The following is a 17,613-nucleotide window of genomic DNA, read 5'->3' as shown; positions in this document are numbered from 1 at the left end:
TGAGACAGAGTTTTGAGATAAGTTTTCCATGCCTTATTTCTTTTGTTACGCAGTAAATGTAATTCTTTCGTGTACCAAGGGTGGCTAAATTTTGTATTATTTATAAATATACAAATATATGTTGAACTTGTATTTATATTGTGAAAGAGGCCATGCGTTGACTATGTCAATATCCCAAAGTCTTAAACTTTAAGTTGTTTTTAACATCAAACTAGTCCGGTCCATTGTGAGTTTGAAAATTTTAAAAATCACAAAAAAAAAATTTGGACAACTAACCACTCAGTTTTTTTATTAGAAGAAGAAGCCATCAGAACAATAATTGCAAACTATATTTTACTGATTCTAAATGCCTTAACAACATCAAAGTATCATACTATTACCGACAATTTTTACTGAGATTCACTTTCCATATAGCGTTGTGATAATGATCTCATAATAATTAAGTGCTTTAAGAGACTATAGTAAACATGATTGCAATGGAGTATTGTAAATAAACACTAAACACTATTTCATTTAAAGCACAGTTACGTCGTCGTCCGAAGCTAAACTTTTCGACCTTTGAAGTGTTAGTTTTAAGCCACTATGTTTACATCTTCTCTAATGTTCATAATATTTATGTATGAAATCATCGTTTAATAAAGCAAAACAAACATTGGATACAAACAGTTGCATATCTCAGTTGTTTATTTGTTTATAAAAAAAAAGTTATCAAAGTTATAAAATGGTAATACCTATGATCAACTTTTCACATGAAAGCTTTAAAGTTGTAATGTTGGAGTAGTGCTTGCACAAAAGTTATTTGACCACGCGCGCGTTTAGTACGATAAACGGATACGAGTTCTATTAGTTTAAATTAAGACTTTAAGTTGTGAGTGCATTAATCGGTTTAAAGCCATACGAACTTATAGAGTTCTATGTAATTAAGCAAAATACCTAACCTGAAAAAAAAAACTTATTACTTTTTGCTATTTACAGAAAAATGTGTTTTTGATCATGAGAAAACTTTTATTTATTACTTATACATATTTATAAACATTTAAAAAGAATTAAAAGTGCAGCCCTGGCGGTTACACTTCTGTTTCATTTTTAAACGTCCCAAAGTGTATTTAATAACAAAAATGATAAATTCTGCTAGCAAGTTCGCGTCACCCTTATTAAGTGCAACATCTTAAACTTGTCTTTTCTTATTTTATTCGTAGTCTTAAATTCTACAAAAATTCAAAATATTTACATATTATTTTCGATAAGAACAACCCTCCTGTTATGTTACCATCGAATGTGAGATACTGATTGAGAAGATGTGTTATAGTAGGAAGTATAATAATATTGCTTTATTTAATGAAAAGCAGTTTAAGTTTACAAAATGTTTGTTTGATTAAAGAAAGATAATACTGTTACAGCCAATTCCTTGACAAAGTTCTAAAATCATTTTTAAACTCGATCTAATAACTGAGTACTTGATAATTTTGTATTCAATTTGTATTATTTCCTTAGAACTCAGTGTAAATTTATTGAGTTTTAAGGACTTGAGCGGTCCTTAGGCGCTGGATATCATTGACGATTCAATGCTTTATTCCATAATTTAGTTGAAAGCTTGTTTCGATAACATTCTGAGTGATACTTTCTTTATTGATGCTGCTTTGTAACGTGAATGGTTCCTTCAAGTTTCTAAGAAACAGCATCGCGTCAAAATAACACCATGTCGTCTACAACTGCACCACTTTTTTTCATAATCCGAACTTCGTTTAAAATTCTTTTCTATGATTGGTGCGCAAGGATAATACATTTCTGTTTTACTTGCTATTTATCAGCTTCGGGATCTCTTTCCCTATATTTTGAAAGTAATATTTCATTCATTCATTAGGTTATTTGTACTGTTCACTTTTTACTTCCTACATAAAGGAGCTATATGGCAAGTATTGCATTCATAAATGATTTCAAACTCGAAGTTTTAATAAAATATTTTATTGCGATGGTCTTTCCGCCCTCGCCCCTACAGCTCAAAACCAATCCATCGATTGACTTCAAATTTGGAAATTAACGCCAATTCGCGTTTGATGTTTTTTTTATTTTTTTTTAGACTGATGGTTTTGCTCTGAAAAAATAATGAAACTTAACGTTTAAAATTGTTAATACTTTTTTTATAGATAGAATGAACTAACTGGAAATAGCCTTAAAAGTAAAAAATTAAATTTTGCGTGTATTTATTACCATAGGGTGGTCAAAATTAAATACAAAATGATCGTCCCATTGCAAAACTGTCTGTCATTCCTAAGTAATTTGAGTCAATTATTTGTAAAGTCATATCGTTTAATTGTAAGTCTATAATTTGTGACAGTCAACATGTTTTTGTTCAAAATAAGTCAACAGTTACTAATCTCTTTCATTTCAATTCTTTTTGTTTATAGATTCCTTTGAAAAACGGAAACAAGTTGACTGTGTCTTTACAGACTCTATTAAGGCCTTTGATAAATTATGCCATAAAACATTAACTTCCAAACTTAAATCCCAAGGCTTTAACGATAAATTTGTTTGTTGGGCTTCGTCGTACTTCTATAATACATCATACAGCGTAGTTTTTAGGAATGAGCGGTCTTCATATTTTTATACCAACTCTGGCGTACCACAAGGTAGCCACTTAGGACCTTTACTATTTATTTTGAACGTTAACGACTTACCTTCTATTATAAAACACTCATCTGTTTGTTTTAATTTACGCTCATGACATTAAAATTTTCAAACGAATTGGCTCACTTAACGACTGTTTGATCCTACAAGATGATCTAAATAGTTTTTGCGAATGGTGTTTTATAAATAAGCTTTCACTAATCATAGACAAATGTAAATCAATGTGTTTTACACTCAAAACAAAATGGTTTGACTTTCAATTATCAATTAGACTCTTCTTATTTGACTAAACTCTCTAATTTCTCTGACCTAGGTATTATTCTTGACTCAAAATTAACTTTTACAAATCATTATGACTATATTATAAAAAAATCAAATAAGACACTCGGATATATAAAACGGCTTTCACATGATTTTCGCGACCCTTATATTCTTAAACTTCTTTATATATCATTTGTAAGAATAATATTGGAATATGGCTGCATAATATGGGCTCCCTTTTATTCAGTCCATATAAACGGAATAGAGGAGTACAAAGAAGATTCATGCGCTTCTGCCTCCGTTTCTTCCCATGGTACAATAGGCTCGAACTTCCACCGTACAATCATAGGCTCACGCTCATAAATCTTCCATCGTTTTCTAAATACAGAGAGTACATTCAGCTGTGCTTTATTATAAAATTAATCAATGGGTCAGTCATATCACCATCAATTTTGGAACAATTAAACTTTATTTATAGCTGATCAAGTATTAGAACACAAGTTCCTTTACGTCCTATATCAAGCAGATCGAACTATGGTAAAAACAGTCCCCTCAACCAATTGATTTCAGTTTACAACAAGTATTACTTTTTGGTATATTCCGTAAGCGATGATTTTAAAAGTAAAACATTCAAAGTACCTAAATTTTTTCAATACTTCAGTTTACTTCTTTTTTTAGTAAATTGCAGAAAGCATTGTAAATCTATAAATCTTAGAGTTAAGAATAAATGTTATATAAGTCTTAAGTTCTAACGTTAGTTTGTTTAACGAATTCAATAAATCAAAACCATAATATGTCTTTGTTTTTGGTCCTAGAGCCTTTAAAAGTCTTGTTTGAGTTCATCACACACATTTTTCATTAAAATGTTTCATTACACATATTTTATGATGCACGAAGAAGATGTTTGCCAAGTTTTGTTCTAGAAAAAATAGATTTGAAAGATTCGGATAACTAAAAATAAATTCTGCTTTTAATGCATATCTTAAATTTTAGGAACATATTAATTTAGTTTTGGGGTTTTGCAATATATGTACGTATTCGTGCCATAAGTTCAAGCATAAGGCACCATAAGATAAGAAATATATAATATTTTTTATTCATTTTTGTTTTATTTATTTAGTCACAATATTGGTTTAGTTAAAAAAATATTTTTACTCAAATGTAGCAACCTCAGCATTTATACCAGCCCTTAAAAGCCGTGACGTTCTTCAATTATTACTATCTTAGGGATTTAAATATGGACATCCCGAGCGACGATCTTTAGCTTCTTGAAAACCTACTGTTTTGACCCTAAGACTCTTAGTGTTATCTTGGATTTGTTTGTTTTACCAGAATTTTGTAGAAGAATTCATTTACCTCTATTGGAAAGGGTATTTGTTAAACAATTTAGCAAACCCTCTACCACTTCTCTATAGTACAACTTGTCAACCGTCTTCACATGTGCTCCAAAACTTGATTTATGTGATACTTTAGAGTGCCTTTTACTTTAACTTTAAAAATGTTTCCAATCGAAGAAAACATATCATTTCAAGCTCACTTCTCAAGTGCCATAGTAAAAGCCCTTTCATTCTTTCCGCGATAACTTTTTGGATTCATGATGTTTGCAAATGATCTGTAGGGCGTGGATAGCCCTCTATGTGTAGACCTCCCTAAACAGTATTGAAATGGATCTGGCTTCCCACTTCTGTGGAAATTATCTTTCTCTTTCTAAGAGGTTTAAGTGGCATTCGTTCTGGTACTGCTTTCATCACGTGCAAGTGTGGACAACGCCCGGTTAACTAATTTTTGTCCTGGCCATCTTCTCTTGGCCTGGCCATCTTCTCTTGAAGATATTTGAAACACGAGGAGAACCCGATTCCCGAACAATATTGCGGTCCCCAGTGGTTCTTAAAACGAGGAAGTTTTCAGAACTCATTCCTTACCTTTGTTAGGCATCTATTGCAATTCTATATATTTTTTAGCGCCTCACTCCATGTTAACATTAGCAGAACCAAATTTACATTTATTAATTGCTTGCTTATGAAAATATTAACAAAAAATAGATAACCATTTTATATCAAATGAATGTTTTGCCCAACAAGGTCTTGAAGTCTTGTAACAGAATTTATGCCTATTTATAATTACTCTATAAAATTAAAAAAAAAAGTTTTTTTTTCAAACAAAAATCCATCATTGTGTAAATCCTTCCTATGTTTTAAATATTGTTTTGACTTTTGATCGTCTGTGTTAAAGTTTGAAGCATAAAGATTCATTGAAAATTTAACATTACTCTTAATGGCATGCTTTATTAGAGTAGTTAACAAGATCATAAACGATAACTATTGCATGGCCTTTTCGTGTAAATCTATTTTTGGTTTTAAATTATTTTGCTAATGACTTACCCACGTTTTGTTAATGTGATCAAATAATGGAGTTTTTGAATGCTTAGCATCGCGCATTTATTATATTTTCTTGAAGCTTAAGTAGCCGTGTTGCTGATTGTTTGAGATGGCAAATGCACAAATTTTGTCATTAGTGTATACATATGCACATATATTAATTTTCTAATGATTTGTTGTAGTTAGTTTAACATGCAGAATTATACATATTTATATGTAAGCATGTGCAAAAAGAGTGATTCTTGTTTACATTAATTAATAAAATTATATTTATTATTGACGTACCAAGCTAAGATTCAATAGCCTGCGAAATTTGTTGCTTAAACTTTTAAATTCAATTCTGTAAAATATTGTAAATTTATGTATACATATGTATGTATATGGTTGTTTGTAGAAAAACATAATTAAAGAACATAGTTTTATAAATGATTTAGTATGAACATTTCAATCAATTTTATGAAAATATTATGATATTAGTAAAACTGGTAAAATGTTTTAAAATGAACATTGATATTTATGGTTAGTAAATTCTCGAACTGAATTTACATCCCTAATTTCAAGAGTTGATATTTTTTGTATCATTTTGAAAATGTCGTTGGATCATATTTGGCATTTTCTTATACAAATTTGAATATTTAAAGTCTGCAAATAAATTTACTTTTATAATTTCTTGAACTGTATAATAAATTGTCAACAACAATAAATTGTTCTTTCTTTTTTCACTTCTCATAGGAAGTTATTGTAATGGGTCCGATTTGACAAATTTGAAAATTTGACATTTCTCGACGTTTAAAGGTCTCTAGAGTCGAAATAAAAGATTTTTAGAAAAATGTATATGCATGCTTGCGTATGTACTATCGTACGTCCCTACGTTCTAGACGTTTTTTCGTTGTCCATAGCTCAAGAACCAAAAGAGATATCGACTTCAAATAAATTTTGTTATACAGATAAAAAGGCAGAGAGATGCAGGAAAATTGCGTGGGAGGTTTTTTTTACAATAGCAGTTTAAGAAAAATGTGAACATTTTGGTTAACCCTTAATATCGTACGTACCTTTATATAATATATTTAACGTGATACAATTGTCACGTCGAAAATTTTACGAATAAAAAATGATTTTACCTTCAACACAATTTTGTGCAACGAAAAAACAAAGTTTTTTACATCTGGTAAAATTTAAAAAAAATGACTGTTTTTTTTTATAAAAAATAAAAATCTAAAAAAACATTACTCAAAGTTGGTAAAAATTGAATTTTGACTCAAATATCTTTTCAAAAATTTGAGATTATGGCTTCCAACTGAATTTAATTCATAAGAAATATTGTTTTTAACATTCTGAAAAATTTTGAGTAAAATCGAATTGATAGTTTTTTTTACAAAAAATAAAAACCACAACAAGAAAACAAAATAAAAGTTGGTAAAAATTGATTTTTGACTCAAATATCTTTTCAAAACTGTGACATATTGGCTTTAAACTACTTTTTTCTCTTAAAAATTATTGTTGTTAAAATTCAGTAAAATTTTGAGAAAAATCGAAAAAAATAAAAACTTAAAAGATAATTAACAAACGCAAGGTTTTAAACAAGCATGACATTACGATGGTAGAAAAGCCGATTCCTTCCGTCCCTACAACCCAAAGCATTGGGTTGATACACTTCAAATTCGGATATTAATGTTTTGAATGGATGCGCGTTAGGTGCTTTTTATTTTTTCTTCTTAAGACAATAAATAACAGCAGTCCCCATACATAGAACTGGACATACAGACGTACGTCCGGTAGAGATTCGATTTTAAATAAATTTTGTGATAATAACACATAAAAAACTCAAAAAATTAGTCGGTGGTTTGCTTATCACAGCAATTTAAAAAATAGAAAATTTTGGCTATCCCAAAAATATCTCACGAACCAATGATGCTAGCAACTTGAAATAAATTTAATATAGCATAATGTGACGTGATATAAAACAAGTAGATTTAAAAAAATTCAATCAACGGGTATTTTATAAATCAAAAAAGAGGCTGGTATGCGACCCACACTGATAACTTCCCATCTCGTCTGCCTATTTGTCTTGCTTAAAAGTTTGTTGGTTTACGTGTTGGGTTAAAGAAGTTGTCAGTTGAATTATTTTTAAAAATTTTAAAATGACCAACACTACTTTTCATATAAAGAAATAGTTTAGTTTGAAAATCCAGTTTTGTTAAATAGATTTTTAGTCGTAATCAAATGTTTACCAATTTTAGTTGAATTTCTTAAATTTTCACAAGTTGGATGAATGAAATTAATTTGAGAGATATCAAGAACCTAACATCAAATTTTACCAAATTTGCGTAACAAGTTTTGAGCAAATATTTGAGTCGAAAATCGATTTTTAACAACTTTTATTAGTTTTTTTTTTTAGGTTTTCATTTTTTGTAAGAAAAACTGTCAATTTGATTTTTCTCAACATTTTTCAGAATGTTTACAACAGTATTTCTTATAAAATAAAATAAGTTTGAAACATTAATCTCAAGCTTTTGAAATGATATTTGAGTCGGAATTCAGTAATGTTTTTTTTTAGGTTTTTATTTTTTATAAAAAAAAACTGTCAATTAGATTTTTCTCAAATTTTTATCAGATGTCAAAAACATTATTCTTCGTTGCACAAAATTGTTTTGCAAATAAAATCATATTTCAGTCGTCCAATTTTCGAGGTGACAAATTTGTTTTTCCAGTTTTTTTGATTTATAAAAAAACCGTTAATGGGATTTTTTCAAAAATATAATTGTTTCGTAATACTTTACAATATATAATATAAAATTTAATTCAAGTCTCTAGCGTTCAACTTGCCTATGTATAAGCGAATCCCATCTGAGGCACTGGACACTTTACTCTACACCTCTTGACATATTTAGCAAAAAAAGCTTCGTCACAGTGGATTAACAACACCATTGGCCACTCCGTAATTCTTAGGTATTTAGAATAAATTCCAAAGCACACAGACTACACCATCCCCCAACTGCAATTCGAAAGGAATTTCCAGATTTCTATTCCTTCCAGATGTTTTTGGGAGGATAGGACATTCTTGGAGGATGAGTCAATCCATTTTTACACAGATGGATCAAAAACAAAAGAAGGGGTTGGTGAAGGTGTGTACTCTGAACGACTGAAATTAAGTCTCTCATTCCGCCTTCCCAATCATTGTAGCGTGTTCCTTTTGACGATAAAAGAAGTCTTGTCCTGGCTTAAAGAAAACGTGATGTCAACTTCTAATATCCGTATTTTCTCAGATAGTCAGGCCGCTTTCAAATCTCTGGACTCTGTCTCTACAAACTCTATAACAGTCCATAACTGTCGATCGTATCTAAACGAGATGCCGGGTGCCGGGCCATAGAGAAATTCCAGGTAACTCTAAGGAAAATTAACTCGCCAGGAACGGTACAGTGCAGCTCATCCTACCACGTTTGGCTCATACTGGCATACCAATCGCTACTTGTAAACTGTTGCTGATGCAAGACGCTATGAAGAATGCAAACACCAGGTGGAACAACATCACCACGTGTCAAGTCACAAAAAACATCTGGCCAACACTGGATTTAAAACGTTCAAGGTGTTTGCTATCTCTTAGCAGATAGCATATAAGCTCGATAATAGGTGTCATATCCGGACACTGTCTAATAGGAAAGCCCGCCACGCGACCAGGCGTATTCTCAAATGACTTTTGCAGAAGCTGTATGGACGAGGAAGAGGAGGAAACAGTTCTTCACCTTCTCTGTACATGCAAAAACGCAAGAATTACTTAGCAGAATTCTTCTTTAACGATTTAAACGATCTAAATCATATCTCCATTATCAGCCTCTCACATTTTGCAAGGGACTCAAACTGGTTGCACTGAGCTTAGGAGGAAGCATAAAAACTCATGTGATATCACAATGAGCCATTAAACTGGCCTAAGTGTGTCCGTTTCCAGCATCGAAAGCCAATTTAACCTAACCTAACCTTACCTATATTGTTGGTAACTTAAGTCGATCTTTCAGAAAAATTCGACTGAATTTTTTTTTAACAAAACACGAAAACCTACAAAAACAACAAAAACAAAAACTGATAACAAATGGTTTTCGACTCAAGAATTAGAAGAACAAAAAAGATATTGACTTCTAATTATTTATCTCACACAGAATATTGTTATCTCGTCCGTTTGTGCAGGATGACCATGGAGAATTTACGCTGCTCCATAAAGGTTCGAAACAACTTAACAGAACTTTTCGATGTCAAATAAGATTTAAGACAAGGTGATGCGCTATAATTCGATTTTTTTAACATCGTGCTTGAAACAATAGTGCAGAGCGCACATGTTAACACTAGAGGCACTATCTTTCAAAAGTCTGTCCAATTACTAGCATATGCTGATGACATTGAAATAATCGGAAAAAATCAGCGTGATGTCTTTTGTGAGTATTGAGACAGAGGCGGCAAAAATGGGTTTAACGGTTAATGAGGACAAAACAAAGTACATGCTGTTGTCAAGAAAAGACATACAACACCGACGTCTTGGTCAAAACGTCACCATCGAGAGACGTAACTTTGAGGTAGTCAAGAACTTCGTCTCCCTAGGGTCCGCTGTAAACGACGCGACGCAGAAAGCAACACCAGCGCCGAGATCAAACGCAGAATAACTCTTGCTAACCGCTGTTTCTTTATGCTTAGAAAACAATTGAGTGGTAAAGTCCTCTCGAGGGACCAAAGTGTCGCTATATATGACCCTCATTAACCCCGTCCTGCTATACGGTGCAGAAGCATGGACTATGACAAAAGTGGATGAAAGCACCTTGGGTCGCTTCGAGAGAAAAGTTCTTCGTGTGGTCTACGGTGACGTATGCAACAAAGGGGAGTGGAGGAGAAGATGAAACGACGAGCTGTACGAGCGGTACAGCGACGTAGACTTAGCCGGAAGGGTAAAAGACCAACGACTAAGATGTCTGGGTCACGTAGAGCGTATGGAAACCAATGCTCCAGCCCAGAAAGTCTTCGAAACCACACCCACAGGACAGCGCAGTTGAGGAAGACCGCGAATCAGGTGGCGCGCACAAGTGGAAAGTGAACTCACCCAACTTGGAGCGCGAAACTGGAGACATCTAGCTAGAGACCGTGCTAGATGGAGAAGTTTGTTGGGTGAGGCCCTAGTTCGCACAGGACTGTAGCGCCACCGTAAGTAAGTAAGAATATTGTTATGAGCGTTTTGTTAAAGTTTTTAGCAAAACAAATCGACAGACGGGATGGGAAGTTATCAGTGTGGGTCGCACCCAGCCCTTTTCTGGTATGTATTTATAATCACGAGCAAAATAATACTCAACGTGATTTGTTTAAACTTTTTTTCATAAAGTTTGACTTTGAAGTCAATTACATATTTCAAAAAATATTGATTTTCAATCAACTTTATTTAAAATTATTTAGAAAGTGCAGAACTCTGGCTTTTGAAAAAGGTATAATTTATAACTGCAAGTGCTGCCGTTGGTTTTAAATATTTTTGTTTAGATTTAAAGTCAATTTTTATAAAATTGCCCTCCCTTCCTAATCTTCTCTCTCCAAAACCCTTTGCTATGAATCTATAACAACATGCATACATATAACTACATATGTATATCTATTCTACCTATGTATGTATGTACTTTTATTTATTGATAAATTCATATCTTGAGTTTAAATTTATAAATTTGAATTTGAAAATATCAGATAAGAGACTGAGCTTCAAATTTCAAATTGGGAAAGTAGTCACAATAGTTATAGTCACACCACTCTCAGGGTTAGTTTCATCAATTCCTTAAAATAAAAAGAATATATTTTTTTCGAAAAGATCTCTCTAAATCTTTTCTTTGTAATCAAGTGTAGGTATAAAAGTCGCTAAATAATGTTATTTTAGTTATGTGTTATAACAATGATAAATTCTTAATAATATGTGATTAAGTGTTTTAAAAAGATTTCTTTATATAAAATTGTATCTATGTATATTGCAAGACCGGCAAGTCAACATAATAAGCGTTTAGATACAAGTTTAGAACATCGAAAGGCTTCTTTAAGGCTAAAAGTTCTTGTTTTATTATAATTCTCTCAGTATATATGTATTTATTTAAAATCTCTCTTTGATGAAAAGAAAAATTTATTAATTGTTATCATTATTGAAAATTCGGTCATCGTATTTATTATCGTTCTATTAACAATCCAAGGGTGGGACAAAGATGGATAGTACTCCAAGTAATTTTGCACATTCAAAATCAACCCATCCATTAACACGCACATGTTCGGCTATGATAAAGAATATGAATGATACCTCCACTGTACAATACAGAACAGATACGCCCGACACGACGACGAAACGAGTGGGTTAGTGAAACTCTTCTACCCCATTCTGGCCTTGCGCATTAGTACTCCCCGATATGCCTACAAAAAAAGCTATGAATGGTGGATAAATAATCTGCCCTGAGATAAGAACATTTATGTGGAACTTCATGTGGTCGCTTATTTCACTCAGTAGCATCCAATGTGGCGTGAGCAAGAGACAGCATTGTATAAACAACAAAATCGATTTTCGGAATAACTTTGAATGTTTTTTCTTTTCAATTTTATTTTGGAACTCTACATTACCAAAGGGATTCTATTCGGGTGTGCTTAGTATTTGAAATTTAGTTTGTAGTTATTATTCTTTCGGGATTGGGAACCCTTTTTCTTTTTAATTATAAACGCCTACAAACAACTTCAATTAATTTAACTCAACAAAGGGAGTCGCTAAAACGTTACTATTAATTTTTTCTTGGAAACAGATCAACTTAGGAATTGAGCATAATGAGTGCTCCAGGAAATCAAATTGTGTGTTCGGATGTGGCGATTGATGGAAGAATGACACAAGAAATATCTAGTGCTATACCAAAAAAAAGGTAAAACCAGTCTTTTCGAAAATGTATATGTTTTAATAATTTTTAATATTTGTTTTCTAGACAAGATGTTCTTAAGTGGTACGGTTGGGGCTATAGAGACTCACAATTTTATGTAGACGGGCAAACTATATGTTTCCAGGGAGATAGGTAGTTTTTATTTGTGTGTCCATAAATTATTAAATTTTCATTAATCAATCCTTATTCAAGGTATCCATTAAAAGGATCTGCGTTGCCTTATTTCACAGACTGGGTCTACCAAAAATTTAATCTTAAAGTAGACCCTAGCATCCCGTTCCCAGAGTTACCAGTGGATTTCCCAAAGCCAGTTATAAATGATGATTTCCTCAATGAAATAAAGTCATCAGGAATAAGTTTTTCAGATCAAGGCGAAGATCGTTTGATACGTTGTCATGGACAAACATTACACGATATTTACAATTTATGGCGAAATGCTTTTGAGAGAATACCTGATCTCGTAGTGTGGCCCAAATGCCACGATGACGTCGTAACAATTATTAACCTTGCTGATAAAAACAATGTAGTTGTTATACCTTATGGGGGAGGAACATCAGTGTCAGGTTCAATCACCTGCCCCCAAAAGGAAACGAGGATGATTTGTGTTTTAGACACATCGCAGATGAATCGTATGTTGTGGCTTAGCAGGGAGAATCTTACAGTTTGTTTCGAGTCAGGCATTGTGGGTCAGGACTTGGAGCGGGAGTTAAACAAGATTAATCTTACTGTAGGACATGAACCAGACAGCTATGAGTTTTCAACTCTCGGAGGATGGGTGGCTACGCGAGCCTCAGGAATGAAGAAAAATGTGTATGGCAATATAGAAGACCTTGTTGTAAAGGTTAAGATGGTTACTCCTAAAGGTGTTCTCGAGCGCGAATGTTCAGCGCCTCGAGTAAGCTGTGGACCAGACTTCAATCATTTGGTTATGGGTTCAGAAGGAACTCTAGGAGTAGTGACAGAAGTGGTTTTAAAAGTTCGACCCCTGCCTCCAGTTAAACGTTATGGTTCCTTAGTATTTCCTGATTTCGAGTACGGAGTTGTTTTTATGAGAGAAGTAGCGAAAAGGCGTTGTCAACCAGCCAGTGTCCGCCTCATGGACAACGAGCAATTTATATTCGGACAAAGTTTGAAACCCGTCAAAGGTTGGCTGGGAAGTGCGATTGATTATTTAAAAAAATCTTACATAACCAACTTCAAGGGATTAGATTTGACAAAAATCTGTGCAGTGACCTTACTGTTCGAGGGAGAATCGGAGGATGTTCAGAGACAGGAGAGTTTAATCTATAAAATAGCCAAAAAGTATAAAGGTTTCCCAGCTGGAGGACAGAATGGAGAAAGAGGTTATATATTAACCTTTGTCATAGCATATATAAGAGTAATTATTGTTTTTATAATGAATATCAGAGTAAACTTCAAATTGATATTAAAACAAATTCGCTAATTATAGGATTTTGCGCTGAATCAGGATATTGTGGCAGAATCTTTTGAAACATCTGTGTCTTGGGATCGATGCAGTTCGGTGTGTCGAAATGTAAAGCGGCGAGTCAAAGATGTAAGTTATTATACAGTTATTTTCCTTTTTCAATATTGTAGACTGTTTATATCACGGGACTAAGATATTTTAAATAAATAGGCGAGTACCAAACGGATTTTCCAATACAATTTTTAAAATCAGATGATCTTTATATAAATGTTATGTGGTTAGGAATGAACACAAATGTTAGTCTCTCCAAAAATAGGAATACTATGCCGGAATAATTAATCTTCATACCAAATACAGTTGAGTCTTTTTTGGTTTTTGTTCATAAAACCAAGCTCTTTTTGCAAAACAAAAAAACAAGGGTAGCTACATCATCGAAATATAGACTTTATTTTTTTGTTGAAAATATGAACAAGCTGAAAAATAATATGAACAAGCTGATAAAAATTCCATGTTTGATCTCTTTTTATGGAAACAATTTGCATGTTTAGATTTAATATGCATCATTTAATTTTGCGTCCAATATTTCTGCCCAATATTTCATAAATTGAACATGAATAACTTAGATTTATTGAAAACTCAGTTGAATGGTATAAACTGCATTTGTGCATTTAAAAAGCTTAATTTAAATTTTTGTAAATTTAAAAAGTTGTAAGTTTAATAGTTCTGTTTCTTAAGTAAAAGGGTGGCACAGTCTTAAAGAGCAAACAATTAAGCGCACAAACGATATAAAAAATCTATGTTCTTTTCTGTCGTTTAATTTAAGAATTTGTATTCTTTTCTAAGTTTCAATGTTGTAATTATGTTCAATCAATTAAATCGAAATGAAAATCTAATAAAAATAATGTTTGGATTTTTATTTTAACTCAAAGCGCAAAAGTTTAGGTTTTCCTGCAACAGCACACTTTAATCCGAGCTTCTTCTCTGAACCTAATGAAATCGCTTATATGTTTGATAACTTTCTAGGTATATATTTATAATTTTACTTATACTGGTAAAGTAAATGGGCAAGTTCAGGCGACATAAAAGACTTAAAAGTAAGGCAAGTTTCTAGCATCTGATTGGCCTGCTGCCAAAAAATTGCCTTCCAATTAAGGCAACTTTATTAGAAACTTGGCTGGAAAGTTAGTCAGGAAAAATCTCCCTAACTATCTAGTTAAGTCAACTTAAGTCAGAATGACAATCGATCTACGATTCATTTATTTGTCGCACAATTTCATTTAATATTTTATGTAGGATGGTTTCTCGTCAAATTGGAAAAGAAACAAGTAATATTTCTTTACAATATGAAATGCAAATTGGGATGGACTTTTAGTTTGCCTAAGGACTGTTTTGTAGACAATATTGTTTTTGATAGTTTTTGTACGGTAAACTGAAGGTAGAACTTATGGAAGTAAAGTTCTGAGTTTGAAGTTTATGACACTTGAAAAACTAACTAGTTGACTTGGTCCAAATGCACGTTCAAGGAATGCAGTTGACTGCAAATAAAGTCCCTTATGTGAGCAAACAACATAAGGGACTTTATTTGATTTTATTTAATGATGAGTATATTTAATCTACTCCATGCTTCATTGTCTAATATACTTTGTGTTCCATTAACAAACACATCAATCACATAAATTTCCAACACGGGTTTTGAAACGGCAGATCTACTATGGTTCAATTTACGAACTTCTGTATAAACTCTTTACAAGATAATAAGTGATCCATAGAGTATATACGAATTTAACAAAGGCTTTTAGTAGGTTCAACGTAAAAATTCTTTTAGGAAAACTTGAGTCTAATTCGTGGGCCATTGTTGAAGTGGTTTGGTTCATATTTATTTGGTAGTAAACAATTTGTAATTGTTGATGAAATTTGTTCCAAGAAGGCAATATGGATCTTTCTATCTCTCTTCTTTATATAGATGATGTGTTTAAAAATCTGAAATCTTCAAATGTCTCTTATTCGCAAATGGCATCAAGTTTTTCCTGTTATCAATGATTGCCTGCTCTTCTAAAATGACCTAGATGAATTTGGTAGGTGTTCTAAACTAAACAATCTTAAATTAAATGTAGATAAATGTGTGTAAATTTCGTATAATACTTGTTTGTATCTTATAATATCATTATAATGTTTGAAAAATTTTGAACTTAACTTAAATTAAGGATTTTGGTGTGATCTTTTACGAGAAACTTACTTCTTCATATTAATTCTGTTATTTCCAAATCTAATTTAATATTGAAATTTTTAAAAAGCAATTTCGCAGACTTTAAAGATCAGCAGTTTTGTAAGATCTTTGTTGGAGTATGCATGTGTTGTATGGAACTCTACAACTCAATGTGATATAAATAGGATTGAAAGTTTTCAAAAGAACTTTTTGCGCTTTGCTTTAAGAAAATTCTTCGGAAGTGTTTAAACAATTCATCATTTGTATCAGTCAAAATGTTAGATATTTGAGATGCAATTAAAGATCAGATCGATATAATTTAAGAAAGAATTATTTTTAAGAAATTTTTATTGGATCATTTGATCCACACATTTCATTTTAGAACATACATTTATATTTTCGTATCTGTTGTGTACGACAGAAACGAAAATGGATAGCCTAATTTTCAAACTCCTTTAAAACTGTTATTTAATTGATATATAGTGAAATAGCTCTTTAAAAAATATTTGTATAATTAGTACTATTTTCATTGATTTTTCAAGAAAAATACTATTTCATCTTTGTTAATAATTTTGGTACACAATTATGATTCATTTTTTGTATGTTCAATAGCATTACTTTTTTACTATTTTGTTTATGTACTATTTTGTGATATATTACTAATTTCATAATTTATCTACTAATGTATTTTATTTCAGGAATGCTCCCGATACAATATCAAACACTTTTTGATTTCTTGCCGTGTAACTCAAACTTATGACGCTGGATGTTGTATTTATTTCTATTTTGCGTTCAAGTACACTGGTATTCTAAACCCCGTTGAAACATACGAAGCCATCGAAAATAGTGCTCGAGATGAGATTCTTTCATCAGGTGGATCTCTTTCGCATCATCATGGTGTTGGGAAAATTCGTAACAAATGGTACAAACAAACAGTTTCAGAGGTTGGTTGCAATCTTTACGAAGCTGCCAAAAGGGAATTGGACCCTAAAAATATATTCGCCGCAGGAAACTTACGTCCTGGAATTGAGGAAGAAAATAATTTCATTCCTTTGCTTAAAGCAAAGTTGTAAATTGTACGCACAAAAACTAAATAATTTTAAACTTCTAGCCTTAATTTTTGTAACATGATTTTTTTTAAACTTATCAAAAATGGCATTTAAATACTAAATAATATTAATATTGATTGGAAAGGGAAAGAATGTGAAGGAGACAATTTTGAGTATCTTTTTTAAACGTTACTGAATAATTTGTTCGTGTTTTTTTTTTTTATCTTAATGAATTTTATTTTCACAATTAGAAGTTTGAAGAAAGCCTAAATAAAAAAGCCAAAGATTCTAATAAATGCATTACAAAAAATAAACGCTCCCAACAAAATTTGATTAAAGAGGCAAGTCTAAGACGGTTAAACTAGCACTTTTGTGTTTTCTACGTTTAAAGTTTATATAATAGTTAACACGAGTATAGATTTCAGGGGCCCTACTCCGTAATGCGTTTCGATTGGAATCTGATATTCGATTCAATTATGAATTCGTACATGTAAAATGTTTGAATTAAACAAAAAAATCATCTAGTACTATGTATGTAATAGATTTTCCGAGTCTTGAAGTACTCATGAGATGTGTCAAAGCAAAAAAAACTCTAAACAAATCACAAACAAGACGATGAAGTTGAAATACATTTTTAAAGAGAAAATATAAAATTGTTTTAAGTGTTTCTGGCGTCTGAGGCGTTCAAACGTCCCTTGGCTAAATCGGGATGATCAAACTTCAATTTCACCATAATTTCAAA

General features: G+C 31.9%; 1 protein-coding gene across 3 annotated transcripts; it reads left to right on the top strand.

Annotated features, from left to right (window-relative positions):
- The first annotated feature begins 737 nt into the window (after positions 1-737).
- LOC129949289 (alkyldihydroxyacetonephosphate synthase) lies at positions 738-17,073 on the top strand. Of its 3 annotated transcripts, none has more exons than XM_056060656.1 (6): positions 738-868; positions 12,062-12,175; positions 12,236-12,322; positions 12,383-13,568; positions 13,641-13,745; positions 16,521-17,073. In XM_056060656.1, exons 2-6 carry the CDS (start codon positions 12,084-12,086, stop codon positions 16,893-16,895), a joined length of 1,845 nt encoding a protein of 614 aa, XP_055916631.1. In that variant the 5' UTR covers positions 738-868; positions 12,062-12,083; the 3' UTR covers positions 16,896-17,073. The 3 variants fall into 3 exon arrangements, with proteins under 3 accessions (XP_055916631.1, XP_055916632.1, XP_055916633.1); XM_056060657.1 differs by having other exon boundaries at positions 770-916; XM_056060658.1 differs by lacking the exon at positions 738-868 and adding an exon at positions 11,372-11,903.
- Positions 17,074-17,613: the final 540 nt, after the last annotated feature.

The sequence above is a fragment of the Eupeodes corollae genome, chromosome 3 (genome assembly GCF_945859685.1).
Source record: "Eupeodes corollae chromosome 3, idEupCoro1.1, whole genome shotgun sequence".
In the NCBI taxonomy this organism is placed as follows: Eukaryota; Metazoa; Arthropoda; class Insecta; order Diptera; family Syrphidae; genus Eupeodes; species Eupeodes corollae.
Note: the sequence above shows the minus strand (reverse complement) of the source record. Positions and strands in the feature narration are given on the sequence as shown.